This window comes from Temnothorax curvispinosus, unplaced genomic scaffold, assembly GCF_003070985.1.
Source record: "Temnothorax curvispinosus isolate PA1 unplaced genomic scaffold, ASM307098v1 QBEX01004791.1, whole genome shotgun sequence".
Classification (NCBI taxonomy): domain Eukaryota; kingdom Metazoa; phylum Arthropoda; class Insecta; order Hymenoptera; family Formicidae; genus Temnothorax; species Temnothorax curvispinosus.
The window spans coordinates 60,904-81,875 of NW_020214571.1; the positions used below are offsets into that span (position 1 = coordinate 60,904).

General features: G+C 34.4%; 4 protein-coding genes across 5 annotated transcripts; 2 read left to right on the top strand and 2 right to left on the bottom strand.

The window, feature by feature from the left end:
• Window positions 1-238: 238 nt before the first annotated feature.
• Window positions 239-10,164, bottom strand: LOC112454122 (armadillo repeat-containing protein 3). Its single transcript, XM_025015348.1, has 14 exons — window positions 10,143-10,164; window positions 9,723-9,988; window positions 3,756-4,077; window positions 3,515-3,682; window positions 3,222-3,425; window positions 2,941-3,103; window positions 2,741-2,859; window positions 2,402-2,560; window positions 1,681-1,919; window positions 1,366-1,530; window positions 1,144-1,259; window positions 942-1,056; window positions 529-853; window positions 239-451 (listed from the first exon to the last, which is right to left on the bottom strand). The coding sequence occupies exons 1-14, from the start codon at window positions 10,158-10,160 to the stop codon at window positions 239-241; spliced, it is 2,592 nt and encodes an 863-aa protein (XP_024871116.1). The 5' UTR covers window positions 10,161-10,164.
• On the top strand, window positions 5,255-9,281 carry LOC112454121. 2 transcript variants are annotated; one of them, XM_025015345.1, is made up of 5 exons: window positions 5,255-5,389; window positions 6,325-7,715; window positions 8,402-8,630; window positions 8,712-8,779; window positions 8,897-9,281. In XM_025015345.1, exons 2-5 carry the CDS (start codon window positions 6,347-6,349, stop codon window positions 8,980-8,982), a joined length of 1,752 nt encoding a protein of 583 aa, XP_024871113.1. In that variant the 5' UTR covers window positions 5,255-5,389; window positions 6,325-6,346; the 3' UTR covers window positions 8,983-9,281. The 2 variants fall into 2 exon arrangements, with proteins under 2 accessions (XP_024871113.1, XP_024871114.1); XM_025015346.1 differs by lacking the exon at window positions 5,255-5,389 and adding an exon at window positions 5,409-6,010.
• Window positions 10,165-10,732: 568 nt separating the features above from the next.
• Window positions 10,733-14,718, top strand: LOC112454117 (transcription initiation factor TFIID subunit 6-like). Its single transcript, XM_025015340.1, has 9 exons — window positions 10,733-10,923; window positions 11,209-11,435; window positions 11,692-12,010; window positions 12,171-12,574; window positions 12,653-12,856; window positions 13,000-13,182; window positions 13,616-13,832; window positions 13,945-14,330; window positions 14,506-14,718. Exons 2-9 carry the CDS (start codon window positions 11,286-11,288, stop codon window positions 14,599-14,601), a joined length of 1,959 nt encoding a protein of 652 aa, XP_024871108.1. The 5' UTR covers window positions 10,733-10,923; window positions 11,209-11,285; the 3' UTR covers window positions 14,602-14,718.
• A 193-nt stretch (window positions 14,719-14,911) lies between these two features.
• LOC112454114 (mitochondrial inner membrane protein OXA1L) lies at window positions 14,912-17,784 on the bottom strand. The gene is made up of 8 exons (XM_025015332.1): window positions 17,592-17,784; window positions 16,956-17,244; window positions 16,508-16,684; window positions 16,276-16,419; window positions 16,097-16,182; window positions 15,750-16,016; window positions 15,389-15,551; window positions 14,912-15,142 (listed from the first exon to the last, which is right to left on the bottom strand). The coding sequence occupies exons 1-8, from the start codon at window positions 17,655-17,657 to the stop codon at window positions 14,982-14,984; spliced, it is 1,353 nt and encodes a 450-aa protein (XP_024871100.1). The 5' UTR covers window positions 17,658-17,784; the 3' UTR covers window positions 14,912-14,981.
• Window positions 17,785-20,972: the final 3,188 nt, after the last annotated feature.

Here is a 20,972-nt window from a genome sequence, read left to right on the forward strand (position 1 = left end):
TATTCTCTGCTTTATATATGTACATATAAAAACAAAATTTTCGTAAATTATACCAATCAAATCCAGAACCTTTCTGTAACTTTCTTATTAAAATATTCTATAAGACTTATAACAATAAACTGCTTTTAAATATATCATTTATTTTATTATAAAATAATATATTTTTAACAGATTTATTAAAATTAAAATATTATTTTATTGAAATATTGTTACAAGACTTATAATAGTAAACCAGTTTTTAAAAGCAACACATTTTATTGTAACTCATTTCTTTAACACAATATAACTTTGAGCGAGGACTTCCAATCGGGATCAAGTCTCCCGGTGTATTCATCAAATCAACAATGAAATTCGGTCTCATAAGCTTGATTGGGTAGATTATCGATCGACAATCTTTTGAGAGAGATATTTTTTCCTCAAATAATCCTCCTTTATTTATTGAATCTTCCATCTGCAAGACACGCATTGAATTATTAATATGTAATCTATTAAAAGAAGCAACTTTAACGCAAGTGATACACATATTACTTGGGGTATGGCTATCTCGATCCACGAGACACCATACTCTCCGCGTACGAGAGCTGCTGGAAGGCATATCCTATCGGCTATCGCTTTGAAGAGCAAAGCTCGCTCGAGATAAGAGCCTACGCGAAGTTGCCCGAGCGGAATCACGCTCGTTTCCAAGCATTCTTTGATCTGCTTCAAATGAACCTCAAGCTGCCGGTCGATACATCCAGTTGCCGTTGAATCGACACCGGACATTTGACGCGCCACGAACCGAGCTAACATCTTTGCGCGCGAAGAAACATACTGGATATTCATCGATCCAACATCTGTTTTTCTCTCTTTTGATCTGCATAAAAGATTGCTTGTTACGTAGAAATAGTAAATGAGATATACAAATTGTCATTTCAAATAAGATTTTTGAAAATTCTACTAACACATCTTTTGGTTCCGTTGCTAAAAGAATACTTTTAAAGAGTTCTACGTATTCGACAAAATGTGGATCACATTGCAACCGACCGAATTTTGAGTCAACCCACGCATTAATGTCTTCTGCAAACAAAGACATTTCTTTTTTAAGATAATCCCTTTTTTTACTAGCTTTCTACATTACTCGTACAAAACATAAAGTCTTATTACTTTCAAAAGTCTCGTTTTGTAAAGTGCTCGACCTTGGTAATCGTTCGTAGTTTACTACATAAATGGGCTCTAAGGGACAAAATTTAAATCGGAAGACGTCATCCAATATGGGAAATCTAGAACAGATAGTTATGGAAACAATACAAACGGTAATGTGTCAATTTCGATTAAATTGGATTGATCATACAACTTTTATTATTAAAAAGTGAAAAATATATGTACGGGCATACGTTGGTTCTTGAGACATAAAATCCATCCTGAGTAAGATCGTGTAGAGACAAACGTCCCGTGAGAGCAAATTTGACCGGTAAATGCGATTTAAGAAGAATCTCGATGCAAGTGTCCCATAAAGGAATCACTCTTGAGAATAAACGATTATTCAACATGCTGCAGAATATGAATTACATGATCGCTACGAGAACTCAATATAATAATTTTCAATCGGTATATTTCGAAGTTTAACATTATTTCTCATGAAAGAAAGATATCTTTTCCCCAACAACGTTATAAAACTGCAAGAGAAAGCGTCGAACTTACTGTGAAAGATACTTATTTTCTACGAAGGACTTCGCTACTGTTAAATCTGCAGAAATTGCTTGTACGACCTGTAGCGCAGCGTTTCTTACTGAAATTGAATGGGCGTCAGTAATGAGAGCGAACATTCTTTGGGGTCCATTTGCTTTAAGAAAATAATATCTTCCATTCTGCTCTAAGCATAGTGCCGAAAGTAGATTGCAGCAAGCGATTTTAAATTCGTCGATAAACGGATAGGTTGACTAAAAGATCAATACTTCTTAATACTGTATAACTGTATATGGATTTTGAAATTTGATATTTTTCTGTAAACACCTTGAATGTTATGATTGAATGTTATCATCAATGATCGATGCTGTAACAATGACATACATATAATTGTAACCAATTGCATTTGAACAGTTACATGTATGTACATGTTACATATTTGTCTCAAAATTCGCGTTTATTATACACTAAAAGATATTTAAACAAATGATTAAAACATATGACAAACAAATTAAAACATATGACTAATTGTAAGTCTAATATTGTTTTCAAATTTCTTCAAAAATATGAAAAGTTTTTAAAAAGTTCGAAAATACATAACAATAATTTGTTTCATCAGAGTATTGTCAAAAATATAATCTTTAATTGAGCTTTTAAACGATAAGTCGAAATCAGCGCGGCAATTCAATGTGTTTAAAAAATATCACAAGAAAATAAGATGATATTTATTTTTTACCTCTAAAAGAGAACAAATTGTATCAATAGTGTCAAAATTAATCAAGGTATCTCTGAGAGTTAGAAGACGTGCTATAGCAAGCAGAGCTTCAAGAGCAACAATACAAGTTTCTACAGGAACTTGTTCTATCGAGAATTTTAACAATTGCCACAGATAATCCTTAAAGAACGACATTATTATTTATACATTTACTAAATTTAACGCACATATGTTACCCCAGATAGTTGAAAATTTGCGCGTATTCTGAAGATATTTTGCATAAAATATCTCCACTCTACTCAATTTAGAAGCTACTCTAAATAAATATTTAAAGAGAACAAATTTACAAAATATAATTACTGGCCCATTAATACTTAAAAAGACACTGCAATTTTTAATATCGCTCATCAATAACCGTTTGATCGCGAAACTTGCGGCGTGTCTTGCGGACCACTGCAAGTCCTCTTTTCTCAATAAGCCTGAAATAGTATTATATCATTTTTTCCAACTTTTTTCTTTACGTGTAAAAAATCCTTATTTATGTTATTTATTTATGTAACCTAAAATAGTTTTGACAGCCTCCGTGCTCGCGAGTTCTCTTGCAGCGGGATTAAGTAGCACCATTTCCGCAATTCCATAACAAGTAACTTCCGCAATGTCAGATTGCATTGATTGTTGTAAAGCGTCTATTAAACATTCAACAATCTTGTAGGAATGTAAAACCTATTTTAAAACAGTAATTATAAATCGAGTACAATATCAGTTTAATGTAATATTTTATTAATTTTCAAAGAAATGCATTGTCTTCTATGTGCACATGTTTTTCATTTTACAAAATTACTTTTCTTCCTTTGGAGGTATTTGCGATATGTACAGCGACTTGGAGCGCTTTTGCAAAAACTCTTGGATTTTCTGAATGTTTTATGTAATTTAATATTTGTAAGATACTTTCGCTGTCAATAAGTTCATCCACGATAACTGGATTCTCGGCAGCAAAACATAATATTTCTAAAGCTTTAATGTGCAAATCATTCCACTCATCATTCTAGATAACAATTGTTAGTATTAATAATTAAAGTTGAATAAGGTTAAAATGTATATTATTATAGTTGTTCCGTACAAAATATCTTTTACTTTAAAAAAATCTAGTAGCGCTTCAACTCCGTTTGTTTCGTAAAATAAAGATTGTATATCTTCATCTTTATTTCTACCGATCATATCGGCAACTACGTCTAACGCAAGATGTTGAATCTCTGGATACGGTGACTCGAAGTGTTGATACAACAAAGGAAAACTAAATTTCTAAAGACAATGAAAATTGTGAATTGAGCGATCTCAAAACTTTTCGTACAGCATTATTGTAAATACAACAAACCTCGCTTTTCGAAATTTTACGCGCAGCTACGGGATCCTGCATTAAATTATGTAGAATCTCGAGATTATGCTTCTTTACATCTGGATCCGGCGATTGTAATCCCTCAAAAAGAAACTTCACGTTCGAGCAATAGTTTGCTAGAAGAGCATTCCCATATGGATCTTCGGATAGCTTCGCGAGCATCGCAGAAAGATATTCTTGCATGAAGGTATCTTTCTCGCTCATTAATAGCTTTGCAAAATACCCTATACAATCGAATTCGATCAAATAACTCGTCATGTCTGGCACTGCCATCAATTCTGTCAATAGTTTCCCAGCAAATCTGTATTGCAGTATGCATGAATATTAGTTACATCAGATATATTTGAGAAAGTTAAATTAGCTTTGTTACGCTTAACTATGTTAAGCTTTTATAGTTTTACATTAACTCTATAATTATACTAAAAAAAAATAAATAAATAAGAAAGAAGTTAATGGTTTTCCATAGTTTTTGGGGTGTTGAATATATACGATTCTATTTATATATTATCGCTCGAAAAGAAAGTCATTTTAACAGGTATTATATGTATAAGTTTAATATTAACTATATAAACTTAATATTAGAGTTTGAGTATTAAGTATTGAGTATTAGTTTTAGTATTAATTTTTATGTTATAAGGTAAATGTCCCTATATTTGTGAGCATGACCCTTTGTGAGCACTCGCGGACTTTTATTAAACTAGTCAGAAGTTTTAACTAAGTAATTGATCTTCGAAAAGGATATATTTATCATGTTTTGCGATTATCTATAAGCCACGGTTTGATATATGGTTTCAGTGATATTTGACTACACAGAAAAAAGAATGTAAATCTTAATTAATTTGAAAATATCTTTAGTTTTAACGTGGAAATTTTGAAATGAGATTATATTGCGTTAAATTAACTTACTTGAAAAAAATATATATATAAATACTTGCTTGAAAAAAACTTGCTTGAATGAAGTCATATTATATAGTGTAATAAAAAAAAAATGTTGAAATAAAAAATTGGAATTCTTATAAGACGATATAGATTGTTTCATATAACCAAGATCACTATATAAATCTTAAATTCTTATAAGAATTTCAACTTTTTATTTCAACATTTTTTTGGGGAGGGGGGGTTGCATTATATACTTATAAAAATGTGAAATAAGGGGCTCGTGTTCCATCGGCGTGCACCATCAGCGGCAGCAGAGAGGAGGATGAGAGTGGTCATGCCCGCGCGTTTTGGCTGTTACCAAATCCTGTATAGGTAATGTGCACGATTTTTTGGTTCTCTTCCGTTAGGTTCACAATTTTTTTTTTTTTTTTTCCAAATGGGAAGAGAATTGAAAAATCTCGTGGACATAGCACGGAAGAGAACCACAAAATCGTACACATTACCTACAGGATTCGGTAACAGCTAAAAAGCGGGCATGACTAATCTCGTCCTTCTCTCTGGTGGCAGATCGAGCCATCGAGCGCATGTTTATTGTTTACCGTCACGTTAGTAGTTTATCACAGCACAGTCACAGTTTTGTTACGTTGTCAAAAACAAGTGTTGGAGAACAATTTTGCGCAAGACTATCAGTGAACAATTAAGGAGCGTTGTGCTATTCGCGGATTCTGAAAAAGGTTGCTAGTTTTAAATATATAAGCGAACGTTACAAAATGGTACAACAAAACACGCATGTTTCCATTTGTGACTGGCTCAAGAAAATTAGTCATAACAGTAAATTTCACTGCTTTAGAAAAAAAAATTATAATTAATACTCATCTCCATACGCTTCTAGACGGGTGTGAGTTGTATTTTTACGAGTAAACGGAAAAATATTCGATGTATTCTCGAGGGAAAACTATTGCGACCACGCTATCATTTGAGGTTAGGTCGAGTCACTAAACGTGCGTTCCACTTAACGCCCGCAAACTCCCGCAACACTCGTGAGCATCATCCTTATTTAACATTTGACAACAAGGATGAAATGATTCTAAGGCCGGTATTCATAGTCAGATCTTATATATAAGATCTGGAGCCCTATTATCGAATCGCTTTCATGTAACTCGCATGCGAAATTCAATGCTTTTCAAATAAAATGTCGCATACGAAAATCATTAGGGCAGGCTCGAGAATACGGTCCCTACCGGCCTTAGAATCATTTTATCCTTGTTGTTTGTCAAATGTCAAATAAGGACAAATGATGCGAACGTTGCGGGCGTTAATAAGTGAAACGCACTAACCCTAACTGGGACATCGTGGTTTGTATCGATTTGTGGCCACGGCTTCAAATTACTTACATACTTATTCAATTATTGAGTGATTTCTTTATTTATCAAATACAATAAAATATTTTATTCTAACGAGGTCACTTGACCATTCATCCCTAATTAGAAAACAACTAATGTAATAATCCAATTATAGAGCAAAAACGAGATCACTATAAGTACACGAAAAGTCTGTTTTGAAAACATTTTTTATTATTTTGCGTGGAAATTATAACGAGAATGTTTTTTCCTATTTCCGAATTTTAATAGATACTTATATTCACGAGATTTTGAATTCTGATTTGTAGATTGAAGTTTCAATTCAGCATAATGGGCAAACTCAGAAAAAAATGGTCAGACGAAGAACTCATGAAAGCACTCGCTGATATTCGTTCTGGACAGTCAATAAATAGTACTAGCAAATCGAGTGGTATTCCTAAATCAACTCTAATGTCAAAAGTGAAAGGAAATCGGCCAATTGGACGGAAACCAGGTCCTCCAACTATATTATCTACTGAGGAAGAGGCAAAAATAGCGCGCTGGATGCTTTATCTCAGTCAACGAGGCTTCCCAGTCACAAAAACTCAACTGATTCATAGCGTTACTTATTTAATCAAACAATTGGATCGAGAAACACCGTTTACTGATGGACGACCAGGGCGTCATTGGTACGAAGGGTTTTTACGTCGGCATCCAGAGATTTCTATTAGTGCACCTCAAACCTTACCTAAAAGTCGAGCGTCAGTGACAGAACTGACAGAAGATATTCTGCACGGTTGGTTCAAAGAAGTCAAGCAGCATTTAGTTGAGAAGCAGCTAATAAACATCGATGGATCCCGGGTATTTAATTGCGATGAGTACGCTTTCTGTCTTTCTCCGAAAAATAACCATGTTAATCTAGTCAAAAAAAGAGATAAGGCAGTTCATAACTTAACGCAAAATCGTGAGAAGGAATTCTTGACGGTGCTATTCATGACGAACGCTACGGACGCATTGATTTCCCCAATGATAGTTTTTCCGTATGAAAGAATTCCTTACAGCGTATCGCAAAGTGTACCAACTGATTGGGGTATTGGAAAGTCGGAAAACGGATGGATGACAGCCGAAACTTTCTATAAATATATAAGCAACATCTTTGAGCCGTGGTTGACAGCACAGAACATCGAGAGACCGGTTATTCTGTATGTCGATGGACATTCTTCACACATGACGTTACCGGTTGTCGAGTTTTGTATGAATCATCAAATAGAGCTTAGAGCATTGTTACCGAACGCAACACATCTGATTCAGCCGCTTGACGTTGCTCTGTTTAGGACGTCGCTTGAATCGAGCTGGAGAGACTGCATAAATGACTGGCGAGTGCAAAACCACAGAAAATTACGAAGAGAAGATTTTGGCCCGCTCCTCAAAATCGCTATTGAACGCGTAAAACTTCCAAAGGTGATGAGCGATGGTTTCAGGAAATGTGGCCTTTTTCCTTTTTCAGCCGATGCACTCCAATACAATCAACTGCCGCAAAAAACGAAAAAAAAAACTATGACTCCAGTGACAGCGGAAAATCATTTATTGTTTTTTGAGAGTACCATCGATGAAAATTTATTGGGCGAATTTAGACGTGCTAATGAAACTGGAACCTATAGCGGCAACGTTAAAAACCTTGGCCTTTTTTTTTACTGGCAGAAGATTTTGAAATTATCAGGTAAATAAAGATAAGAAAATAAAAAAAATTTGAAAAAAAAAAAATATATATATATATATATATGTATATAGAGGGGTAAAAACCAGAGTGGTGTAAGTCAAATTTTTTAAAATATTTTCTCGTGTGCATAGATACAAATTTATATATGTATTGAACAGATTGCATCTATGCACACGAGGCATATTTAAAAAAATTTGACTTACACTACTCTGGTTTTTACCCTTCCATATATACACACACTTCCAGGGATGATTATGATTATTCATGAATTTGAAATAAAATTGTCATTGATGACACAAATGAATTATTGGTCAATGTTCATCCAATCTAATTGAATTTGACTGGTCAGCTTCTTCTTTTTTCAAGACTTAATTAAATCAAGCCTTAAAAAAGAATCAATTAGGCAGTTATGAATCCACCATAATGACTTGATTCGATGGGGTGAAAATTGACTCAATCGCGTGTTGTCTGTCTGATTTGATTTTGAAATAAATTAATTTTTTTATTCGTATTTTAAATTGGTTTTCAAAGAGGTAATTCCAGTGTTCCAAATGCCAAAGATTCTAATTCTAGCGATTAAATCATTCTTGTCATGAGTAACTCAAATCAGAGTCTTAACCCCAATATTAGTCATGTAACTTGTGCCTCAAATTCTAGTTTTGATGTTGCATTTTATCGACAACTAGGTAATTCAGTGTATCAAGGCATAGAAGGAGAGGAAAACGTTTTGCCGCTAAAGAATCCTGAGAATAACTTGACGGACGAATCACTCTCTCAAAAGTACCCCAGCCTTCAGTTTGCAGATAACTCGATTGATATCAAACCAAATGATTTTGCGCAGATCGTGGTGAAAGACGAAATAATCCCTGCAGAACCCTCACAACTCAACACTGATGAGGATATGACAATGAATGAGTAAATTTTATAAACTTTTCAGCACTATTATTTTTAGTTGTTACACTCAATCAATAAAATAAAATTGTTCTACTTTTTCAGAGCATCCAATGCTAATACCACTGGAGATATGCAACTAGTTTCAGTGTCTGCTATCGTCAATGACAATGGTAGGTACAAGGTACAATTACATACATGTTGAGTGATATTTCATTAAAAAGTTGAATATGAATTGTCTAATCTCTATTATCTCTCACATTACTTGAACGTTCCTTCTGTTATTCCAGATGTTTACAAAAAGACTACATTTTGGCCCCATATTTTTGCTCCAAAAGTTGAAGTACCTTCAGTGGCTTGTGAAGAATATCACTGAGTGAAAGAAATGGAGAAGAGCTAATGTCAAATTGCGGTCGAAGAGAGGAAAAAAACGTCAAGAAACGGCTGAGGAGAAAAAACAAGAAGCAGAGGAAAGGAAAATACAAGAAGCGATGCAACAAGCTGAAAAAACCATTTAAAAAAATTATAAATCGAGCAGGAGAAATGGACATAGGAAATAATGTGCATAATACTTTAATTGTTTTCCAAGAAATAAAAGATTACCTCGGGTACCTACTCTACTTAAGATTACTACGAATGTAAGATATTTTTTTATTTTTTATTTGAGTACTACAAATAAATTATTTATGTGAAAGTATAGCTTAACAACTCTTTTCATTATTGATATTGCATTCTTTCCCAATTTCATTATCTAAGTAGCGAGAAAAGCCAAATTAACTTTACTTCATCAAGATCGAAAATTAATCTGTCGGTCACTTTAAATGATACATTTGATCTGATGCACCGATCACTAATAATGGGGCCAAAATTAAATTAGGTGGTCACTAATGCGTAGCATTTACATAGTCTGCAATTTCTCTTTTAAAACTCGAGTAAAACAAGTTTTTACACAAAAATGATTAATTTTGAGTTTGGTATAATTTTTTCTCGGTTTGAATCACTCTAGAGAGTACTTTCCTCTGCCTAACTGTCTAATTGATCTTTTATTAACTTATGTGAGAATCTTACATGGTCACAAATAGGAACATTTACCTTGGCTTTAATTGCTGAACAAACCTTTGAATAAATATATCTTCATGCTCGATAATAGGAAGAACGTTATTTACGACTCCGAGATGAAGAAGTGTTTTTACATTGTCTTTCGATTTACCAGCGTACTTTGACAGAGCCTCTACGGCTGCCAATAAAGTAGATTTGTCTTCAGATTGTAACAACGATACCGCTGTTTCCGCATCTTTAGCTTCAGATATAGATGAACGGAATGGGATATATTTAAAAGGCGGTAGTGCTCCTCTTTCAGCTTTTTCAGCTTGTTCATCATTCTTTTTACATAAATATTATGAGATATTGCAACAAAATGATTTTTTATGTGATTTTTTTGGGTCTTGCTTGTATGTACATATAATAAGAACATTGCACAATTGCATTTTATTTCGCTCTTTGAATCCAAACCATAAAAAAATTAACTTGATTTACCTTATCGCGTGGCTGCATTATGACATTTTATAAATTATATAATTCTGCTATTATAGCTAATTAAAATAGCTTAATAAAAATAATTATCCAATATAAGAAAATATTCAGTCAAATTTTACTATTTTTCCTCACATTTTTAGCTTTCTTTGAAATCGACGTGTCTGCCAGCAACAACATTTAGTACTGTCAATATTGAAAATCTATAGTATACGTGACGTAAAATATAGATTTGCAATACTGACAGTGAATATATATCGGAATGCAGCCAAAGCAATTTTCGGAATTCCGGCGTCCAATAAGAGACTAGGTTTTCTAGAGACTTTTGTGGGAGATACATTTTGCTATTGGTAATACTGGGGATTCTTATCTAATCGACCAATCAGTACGCTCAACGTACAGCTTGCAACGTGTGTAATAGGCTTGTTCGCATTGCTTGAAATCCCCAAACATTTTTGCACTTGAAATGAGATAAATATATATTCGGGCCGTTGGAGAGAGAGAAAGCGAAGATGCTGAGTGCAAAAAGTGCAAGCAACGCGAACAGACCCATTGTCATAGCGGCTTTGTGACTCGCTGGCTGTGACGCTGTGAGTATAGTTATGACGCGATTTTTTAGTCGGAATTGGTGATGCGGTGCAATGTAACCTGATATAACCTCATAATAATTGTAAAAAAAGTGTTTACTATGTCAGAGAAACAAATTGAAAATAATACTGTTCCTGTAATTTTAATCATCAAAGATTTGCTGTATTTTGTTTCAAAGGGCATTTGCAGATGTGAGGTAATCTTTGCATCATTGTGACTTGTGTTCTTAATCGTGTTTGAAAAATAGCATTTTTAATTTACAGTACTGTTTAATAAATAATTTGTATCTTTTTAAGGTAACATGTACATTGTCCGTAACATTTATTCATAAACAAAGTATACCAAGAATTTTGTATCTTATTTATTGATATCTAAACAGGCAGATATTATTTATGTTTATGTTATTATTGCGTCAATATTTTCTTAGCGGTAAATATTAATGTATTGCAGTGATATAATATTGCGTTGTATTTATTTGTAGGAAGCTGTGAAAGTTAAGCAGTAAGCTTATTTGTGAAATCAAGCTTTATCTACTGATATTCACAAAATAATTTCAAGATGAGCGAAAATGAATCTATGTACGGGACAACCTTGTCTCAAGAGTCTATCAAAGTGATAGCGGAGAGTATTGGCGTTGGCAACTTTCCAGATGATGCTGCAAAGGATCTTGCAGAGGATGTCAGTTACAGGCTAAAAGAAATTATTCAGGTTAGTAAATAAATTCTATTGTATGTTGAGTTTTTATTGTAGGAAGATTAATTTCAAATTTATCAAAGAAAATTTCTCTAGTACTTTATTTTTCATGGATTATTTTATGTGACAACATGTAAAATACCAAAATATATGTAATATTGCATGTATCCTTTTTTATTTTATTATTGACTGTATAAAAAATATGTTATAATAGTATGTTATAAATTATGTATATTGTTATGAAATGGTTATAATAATATGTTTCTTACAGGATGCTGCAAAATTCATGAGACATGGAAAACGTCAACGAATGACTGCACATGACATAGATCATGCGCTGAAGATTAAGAACATTGAGCCGACGTATGGATTTTTCGCCAAGGATTACATACCATTCCGCTTTGCATCAGGTGGTGGTAGGGAATTGCACTTTGTCGAGGAGAAAGAAATCGATCTTAATGAGGTTGTAGCTACGGCTGGCGGACAGTCGTGGCCGAAGCTACCTCTGGAAATTACATTACGAGCCCATTGGTTGTGTATTGATGGAGTACAACCTACCATACCGGAAAATCCACCGCCAGTATCAAAAGGTTTTTATCTGATTCCTTGGGATTCCTATGGGATGCAATTATATGTGAAGTTTTCCTTTGTAATTTCTAATATTAAAGAAAAGTTTAAGAAAATATTTCAAAGAATTCGGAAACATTTTGCAAGTACTCTTAATTTTCAATCACTGTTAATTTTTAATAGATGCCCAGAAACTAGAGAGTGTTGATCCGACGACTAAGCTCTCCAGCAAGAATCAGAACATCGGCGTTGGTAAACCAGGCGGCGGTGGCAAAAGTCAGAAGCTACGGAATGTTGAGACCGTTCATGTAAAACAGCTCGCGACACACGAGCTCAGTGTGGAACAGCAATTATATTACAAAGAGATAACCGAGGCATGCGTTGGGTCCGACGAAGCTCGTAGAGCCGAGGCTCTTCAGTCGCTCTCGGCGGATCCAGGTCTACACGAGATGTTGGCGCGTATGTGCACCTTTATCGCCGAAGGTGTGCGGGTCAACGTAGTACAGAATCACCTCGCGCTGCTCATTTACCTCATGCGGATGGTTAAAGCCCTACTCGATAACCCGAGCCTTTACTTGGAGAAATATGTAAGATCAATTTTTTTAATGTATTGATAAATTTGATGTTATTTTCATTTTGATGTAATAAAATATTTCAATGCTTAGCTCCACGAATTGATACCGTCAGTTGCGACCTGTATAGTTTCTCGACAATTGTGCATGAGACCGGAGGTGGACAATCATTGGGCATTACGCGATTTTGCTTCCCGACTGATGGCACAAATATGTAAAAATTTTAACACCTCCACGAATAATGTGCAAACTCGAGTCACCCGTATGTTTAGTCAAGCATTGGCGAAGAATAATCAGGTAACAACTACATGAATAATATGGAAAAGTACCAAAATACGAGAAGAAATAATTTCAGAATAGCACAGATTAATTTTGCTATCAGATCAATCTCTAACTCAAATACTAAAGTACCTATTGTACAACATTCTTATTTCTTGTAGACACCATTGGCATCTTTATATGGGGCGATCGAAGGGCTCTGTGAATTAGGACCAGAAGTGATCAAAGCTCTGGTTATCCCTAAAATTAAATCTATATCTGAGCGTATCGAACCGTACATCGAGGGTCAAGGGCTATCCAGTGTGGATAAAAATGGAGCAGGACATATCAAAACTCTAATTGTGGTAAAACTAATTTTAAAAGTTATTTGACGTGTATAATGAAATACGGATATGTTCTCGAACCGGATTATTATTCATCTTGTACTTTTTAATCTGCATAACTTCAACTCTTTAATCAACCTGATATAAAATTGTGGTATATACGTGTGGAATGAGAATTGAAATCGAATTCGGAATCGCTGAGTCGACCGTTTTCGTATATAGCTAAGAGTATACATTCTTTTAATTTCAGAAAAAATTCTCTACGAGTTTTTAAAAAGTTAATTTATTATTTTTTATATCTTCCTGTATAAGAATCAAATCGTTTTAATATATATGTAGCTCTTCTATTTCCGTGGAAGATTAGTGTATCTAATATCTTTTAATAATATTAATTTATATTCAATGCTGTTTCTCTTAATTATGCATACTAAAGATTTGTGAAAAATGTATCTAGAAATCAGTTGCTCCAGTCTTGAAAACGATACGATCGCCACCAGACTATACGGAGGAGTACAAACAGGATTATGGATATATAGGACACGCATTGTGCATGGCAGTCGTAAAAGCTCGCACACAACCGGCTGCTCTAACAACCACAGCTACAACTACAGCACTCACCACGAATCAGCAACAAGGTTCTAATTGCACAGGAAAAACACTCGTGCAGACAGGTGAGTGAATCGTCATTGATGATGCATGTGACATGTGATACATATGTGATATGTGTATTATTCATAATACATATGTGATATGTGTTATGAATAATTGCATGTTATGTTATAGTAACCAGTTCGAGTCCAGGTCAGCAACCCGGTCGCACATTTATGCTTGGCGCAAGCAGAACTGCTACCGGAACTTCCGCCACCAGTGGACAGAAATTTGTTATTTTGCAATCGCGCTCACAAACACCTACTATCTCCAATATAAATACCACTATCAATACCAATGCAATTCAGCAGCAACAGCAGACACCGACCCAAACACAACAACCACAGCAACCGCAGCAACCACAGCAGCAGCAGCAGCAGCAGCAACAACAGCAACAGCAACAAATTAAATTGACGCAAACTAATGTCGCCCAACAGAAGACACATGTACAGAGTTCTACACCGAAATTAGTCGTAGTGTGTATGCCCGCCAGTAGCCACACTAATACACCAGTGACGCAGGTATAATCTCTTAAATTTATTCATTAGAATCATGCACATATTTTGGTTTTAAAGAATTATAGAGATACTTGATAAAATCCTCTTCTATAATAGTAACAGTGAAATAAAGTTAAATAGCGTGCGCGTAGCGCGCGTCTGTGATCTCTAGTACATTAAAAACTTCATTTTTTTTTAGCAAGCAAATCTTACGACAAAAACACAAAGTGTCTTTGCTACACAGCAGAGTGTCGAAAGATCACTCAGTCCAGAAGAGGAACAGCCGTTTCAGTGAAAGTATATAAGTGATAAGAGACGAAAATAGAACTTCCAGAACCTTCCTTATACATTTAATACATTCTTTAGAATAAGAGAAAATATTTCTAAACAAAAATAAACTTTTACGAAAATATTGGAGTTTTATATGTATAAATTTTTTGTCTTTTATTTATCCAACTGTGAATTTTTTATCTATTGATTATATAGTATTTTTATACGATGTATAACATTTTTTTATTAGGGAAAATATAGAAGATTCATTATGTTTAGCAATTTATATTATTAAAAATAGACTTTTATATTAAATAAGATTTACTTTATTACAGTTATAATTACAAATTAGTTTATTGTGTTGCACGTTGTGTAACCAAATATACATTTTAACCATAAATTCAATTAGTTTCTACTTTTTGTAAGGACCGTTGCCGATTGCTTTTGCTTCGTCGGATCATATTTAAATGTTTTTATTACAGGACCCTTACCAGCGCTATTAAACTGTACTGTATCTGCTCGTTCTCTATCAGATAATTGCTTCGTTATCTTCATGTTTGTCCAAGCTGAAACAAAATTAATTCAGATATTTGTATTATACTTTTGTAAAATGGATATGTAATATTTTTTTTATATTTGCATTTGTGCAATTAAATTATTAGTGTATGCGTTATATATTAACAGATTTTCGCAAAACATTGATTCTCCAACACATGTGATATATCTTGATACAACACTATATAATACTGTATTATATATATGTATGTACATATACACACATATATACATAGATGTATAAAGGCATTACTTACATTCTTTGACTTCTTGGACGAAACCTTTTTTGCTCTTGGCTGCTGTAGCATTGCTCTTTATTAGAACAGGTATATTGAGAGCTTTTCTTACACGTGGGATCTTTAGAACACCAGTTTGTAACAGAGATACAAGATTCGCTGTCACCCAATATGTTACAACAGTCTATAAATGTGGAGAAATGCGATAAAGAAATTTAAAAAAAAGAAAAGCATGTATTTAAAATGAAATTATATATATATATATATATATATATATATATATATATATATAAATAGTTATTGTTTAACTTAAATATTCTATGATATATAAGTGTCGTCACATTCATTCTTCTCATAAAAGCAATATCGATATTATACTTACACCAGGAAAGTATATCATGAAAGGCAACGCAACGAATGGCACAGCTCGCAAGACATATCGGAACATGCCCATCGCGTGTATGTTAGCGCCATCCGAGCCGAGCTCGATCGTGATAAACATTGTCAGGCTGGTAACTATCGGCATTATGTAATAAGGATCATATACCGTGAGATCCTTTAGCCACAAAAAGCCGCCATCTTTCAAGCTCTCCACAGGCAAATTTGCCATCTTTTTCAGCGCAAAAAAGAAGGAGATGAACACTGGCGCCTAAAACATTGGGATTATAATTAGGAAATTATTTTACGTCGTCCTTTTATGCGCGTCTATGAAAGCGTGGGATTACACACTTGGATTAACGGCGCCATAATGTTCCTTGCAAGACTAACGTTGTTCTTCTTCATGTAATGCATCATTTCTGTCGCAATCCGTGCACCTGTTTGGAACAGAACGGATTATTATACTTTCTATTAATTATAGCGAGTTTGACGAACGCAGTTTTCGTCGATGGCAAACCCTTCTAACATACTTTCCATATGGTCCCCGGATTTTCTGGCTTCCGTCAATTTCATATGCATGTCTTGTACTACTGGCATGTGATTTGTAAGTTGAATCATATTCCTTTGCGCCCTTATCACCAGGGGAAATATGAGAACCCTTGCACAAACAGTAGCTGAAGCAAAGGGATTGGATTTGTGCTAATAACCATACTAGAACTTTTATTGAAACAATACTAAATCTTGCGATAAAGGAAAGAGTACCTGTGACAATCGTCAACCACCAAGGCATATCTAAACTTATGTGCATAAACTCCAAGAATTGCTGTACAAGCCCTGATGGAGTCCAACCACCTAGTCCTAGACTCTGAAACGTTGGTTCTCCATTCGGATGCAATTTAACAATATTTTCCATCAATTCCTGTATAGGTGTGGGTGGATCTACATACATAAACAGATTACAGATTAACAACGTGAAATAATTTTTATAGTTTTAATTTTCGTTTTTCATATTGTAATTACAATAATATAAAATTTTAAGAATGAAAGCAAGTATGTTTACTTAGATATGCCAATTAATATATAATTAATAATTCTAAGTAGTAATTTATTTATTACAGCAACTAGATACCTTTTTCTCGATATTTGTTACAGTAACGTATCCATCAAAAATCTAAGAAATATTAGTTTTAGAAAATGTTTCTATATAAACCTGGTATTTCATCATATGGACTGCTTGGCAGTGGCGTTTCATTTGTGCTAGCATATGGACTGCTTTGCAGTGGCGTTTCATCTGTGCTAGCATGTGGACTGCTTTGCGGTGGTGTTGTGTCTGTGCTAGCATGTAGGCTGCTTTGCAGTGGTGTTTCGTCTGTACTAGCATAACGGATCGAAGAGATCCCTGTAATTCTGTAATTCCTCTGTAGATCCAGTAAAATATTGCTTCTAAGAGTCTTTTTTCCTTGAGCGACTACATGAATATGTCTATATGCAACAATTTCCTAAAAAAAGAAGATATGCTTCCTTGAGTAAAAAGGTATTTTGAAAAATAAGCAGCTATATCTTCCAAATAAAACTCTTATACAGAAAAAATAAAGAATTATGAAGAAAGAAACAGAAATGTAAAAATGTTTTGTAAACCCTATAATACTATATTTGGATGTCAATAAAATAAAATGAATGGACTTAGTACAAATGTTAATATGCACGCGCATTTTTTTTTCAGGATTTGTATCATTTGGACACCCATTGGTGACTTGTCTTTCTTTTTCTAGGGCATGGACTTGTCTTATATTTTTCGTCACCAGGTAATAACCTAACCTCTAAAAAGCCGCTAAATGTGCTTTACCTGCGAAATCACGTTTGATTTTAGTAGCGCTTGCCGGCGAACGATTGTGGACGCCCGCATCAACATTTCTGCGTCTTTCAATTAATGTCGCTGTGATTCTTAGCTAATTTATGTATATGAGAACTTCTCATATACGTGGGAGCTGGGACGAAATTCAGCATGGACCACAAACTCCGAACTCCGCAGTTATGTGTGCGGATATATATATATACATACGTATATAATGTACTAATGTGTATGTATAGATTACACGTGTATAGTGTATAGCTATATACTACTTGAACTTATTTCTGCACGTCCATTTCTCTGAAAATTACATAGAAAATTAAACCGAGATTAAAATTAATCTACATTGGTAAAAGAAATGGACACATTATAAAATATATGCGATCGGTCCAAATTAAGTGCATTGAAGAAAAAATGAGGAAAAGACATGAAAAAAGTGAAAAAAGTTTATTTACAATTAAAGAGCGAATGTATACTGTTTTGTTTTAATTTTGGAATTATTAATTTTTTATTGTTTAACATATATAAAAAAAATTAGAGTTGACAAATTATGCAATTCAAATTCAAATTTTTGAATTTTAATCTCCAATTAATAATCGTAGTTTCATCATGCATTCTAACATATGAATTTAGGTGCTTATTGGAAAATACATCTATACGGTATATACGCGCTTCGATACGCGCATAAATTCATGCCATGCAGGCAAGCAAAGCGGCCAATCACAGTCAAGAACTTTATAGACAACGTATAACGAATCCAAACTGTTGATTTCCTTACTGCTTAAGTTTTTCTATGTGCCTGGGCCTTTAGGAGCAGGGTATTGACGATCCGCGTCATCCCGCGCGTACAACGTATCTGCAATTGTTTATGTGTGTCAATAATATGTGCGTTTTGCGCAAATTTGAACTCGTTTGAAGTGCATCGCGATGAGTGTGTAAACTGGACCTTGCGGTTACTTTTTCGTCAATTCGGCGAATTGTGCAGATTGGTGAAGAGGAAAAAGATCTGGGGAGGCATCGGGCGCGACTGCGGAGCAATTATGGGTTAGTGGTTTATTATTAAATTATTATTTGTTACTTGCAGGATTAATTGTTAACGTTATCCTTTGAAATATTATTTATATTTTGGGTATTAGTTTAATATGATATGGATATATATTTTGTTTGTATTTTATGATATATATGTATATGTATATGTATATATTATTTATAGTTTATATTTTTTACAGACCAATGTTGCGTACTACACAATTATTCCGCCATTACGCATCGCATCGGTGAGTGTTCAATTATTTATCTTAATTTTGCTCATATATTGAAATAGGTTTTTCCCACAGACATATATGTCTGTGGTATTTCTCGATTATCAATATAATATTTAAAACTTTGATAATAATGTGCAGCAATAAAATTGCACACAGCGTGAACTATAATTTATTTTCTAGATTTAAACGTATAAATATATTGTGAGAATAGAATGAGAATAGAAGTTTTATATTAAAATATACATATATCATACATAAATGCACTGAACATTAATACCGATGATCGATTATGTCAAAATTCTTGGAATATGTTTTAGTGCCTGATTCGGACTCGCTTAATAATTAAGAAATTTTGCCACAGATTATGATGAATCTTTACAATATTACAAATTAGTTTTATATAGCTCGAACTAATTAATTGCAAGGTTTGTACATATTGCAGAATTTATTGCGAAAGGTGCAAATAGTATTTGACTTTTTTTATCTATCCAATATTTGGTAAATTATCGACATTGGAAACTATTAACTAAGTTCACGATATTTAAATTTAGATGACGCTACTAGAAAGAAACTGGTAGAAAACACGATTTTGTTGAAAATATATGATATTAACTAAATCAATAATTTGAAAAATACATCCGCAATTAAAAGTTGATAAAAAATAAAACTTTTTCTTACTCTGTCAATATTGCAACACAACAACTGATAATAATGAGTATATTTTTTTATAAATTTGAGACACTAATAATATAAAAATATACCAATACGATACGAAAATATGAAATATACCAAAAAATTATTTAATGTCTTTCTTATTATTTATGTTTATATTTTTTTATTATGCTATATTTGTATCGAGCTTTGCTGTCTTGCAAGAAATTTAAATTAAAATCAAATTAAAAATAACTATTCGTATTAAATAAAACTTAGTAATAATTTTTTAAAAAGTCTAGCTGTTTACTTATTATTGACCACGTTTGCTCGTGAAATAAAAAACAAAGTTTGTTTTAATTAAGAAAGTTTCTTAATAATTTCTTAATTACGTGAGATGTTCTCACAGTATATAGAGTATACAATCTTTTCGCATATATACAGAAATCTGTATGAATTATCAATGCTTCGACCGACGACGAGTGAACTCATATCACCAAATCGCTCGATCGAATATATCGTCGTCGAAGATCTCCCGGTTCCGCGCTATATCTCGCGGGAGTCCACCGCGTCGATCGGCTAACGCCTTCCTGCCGTACGAACAGTGCCGAGTCACGTGATCGAATCTACTGCAATGACATTCAGTTTGGGGCCCGTGTGCGGGACGTGGGTTATTAAGCGAGACCTGTTATTAAAGTCCCTCTCTTCGGTTGCCCTGCCCGTAGGAGCTGCAGGTCGTCCTCTCCCTCTCCCTGCTCTCCTCACGACCTCAAATCTTCCGTTCCCTCTCGCCGTTCCTTCGTGCCTTTCCACGCCGTGCCTTCGCCGAACCACCTTCGAACCGGAGGAGCGGCTTTGTTGATTTAAGGCGATAATACGGGGCTGCAAGAGATTTTACATGAAAAAAAGGAGCGAAAGCACCGGCGCGCTTATAATTACAGATTCGCATTGTCCCGGAACCCCCTTTAAACCCTCCTTAACCATCGCTGCCTGTCAGTCTCGCCCCCTCCCTCTCCCCCTTTGCCCCCCTTTCCCCCCTCAACTTGGAAATGATTCTGTAACGTACGTAAGGGCGCGAACACCGCGTCCGCGAGGTGATCGTTAACTACTGCGCGCGCGTTCCTAGCACTTAATTATTTATTCCATCACCATGCAGCAATAGAGTTTTACGATTCGCTCCCAGTGTGCGCGAGAGTAACGTTTAATTATATACGTCTGTCGTCTTCCAGCTCCGATCTCTCGTCTTCCTCTCCTCACTCGTTTACCTAATCGCATTAAATAACGAACAATTCATCCGCGTCGCCGCGGATTAATTATTCGCCGTAATTAATGCAGGCCACCGATCTTTAATTATTTATTTAATTATCGCGATGTTATTGTGCATCGATAGCGCTTAATTATTTCTGGACGCCGCGGTTGCGCGTGCCCGATGCTGGAGCTTATTTATTTAACTCGATTG

Bases quoted from the DNA above. Each gene is read 5' to 3' on its own strand.
- LOC112454117 (XM_025015340.1), top strand. From the start codon at position 11,286: ATGAGCGAAAATGAATCTATGTACGGGACAACCTTGTCTCAAGAGTCT. The intron at 12,011-12,170 runs GTTTTTATCTGA...AATTTTTAATAG, and splicing joins TCCACCGCCAGTATCAAAAG to ATGCCCAGAAACTAGAGAGT. The intron at 12,575-12,652 runs GTAAGATCAATT...TTCAATGCTTAG, and splicing joins GCCTTTACTTGGAGAAATAT to CTCCACGAATTGATACCGTC.
- LOC112454122 (XM_025015348.1), bottom strand. The intron at 1,531-1,680 runs GTAAGTTCGACG...CATATTCTGCAG, and splicing joins GAAAATAAGTATCTTTCACA to CATGTTGAATAATCGTTTAT. The intron at 854-941 runs GTTAGTAGAATT...TCTTTTATGCAG, and splicing joins GCAACGGAACCAAAAGATGT to ATCAAAAGAGAGAAAAACAG.
- LOC112454114 (XM_025015332.1), bottom strand. From the start codon at position 17,657: ATGTTGATGCGGGCGTCCACAATCGTTCGCCGGCAAGCGCTACTAAAA. The intron at 17,245-17,591 runs GTAAAGCACATT...TTCTTTTTTTAG, and splicing joins AATCAAACGTGATTTCGCAG to GAAATTGTTGCATATAGACA. The intron at 16,017-16,096 runs GTGTGTAATCCC...CCAATGTTTTAG, and splicing joins TTATGGCGCCGTTAATCCAA to GCGCCAGTGTTCATCTCCTT.
- LOC112454121 (XM_025015345.1), top strand. From the start codon at position 6,347: ATGGGCAAACTCAGAAAAAAATGGTCAGACGAAGAACTCATGAAAGCA. The intron at 8,631-8,711 runs GTAAATTTTATA...CTACTTTTTCAG, and splicing joins GAGGATATGACAATGAATGA to AGCATCCAATGCTAATACCA. The intron at 8,780-8,896 runs GTAGGTACAAGG...CTGTTATTCCAG, and splicing joins TGCTATCGTCAATGACAATG to ATGTTTACAAAAAGACTACA.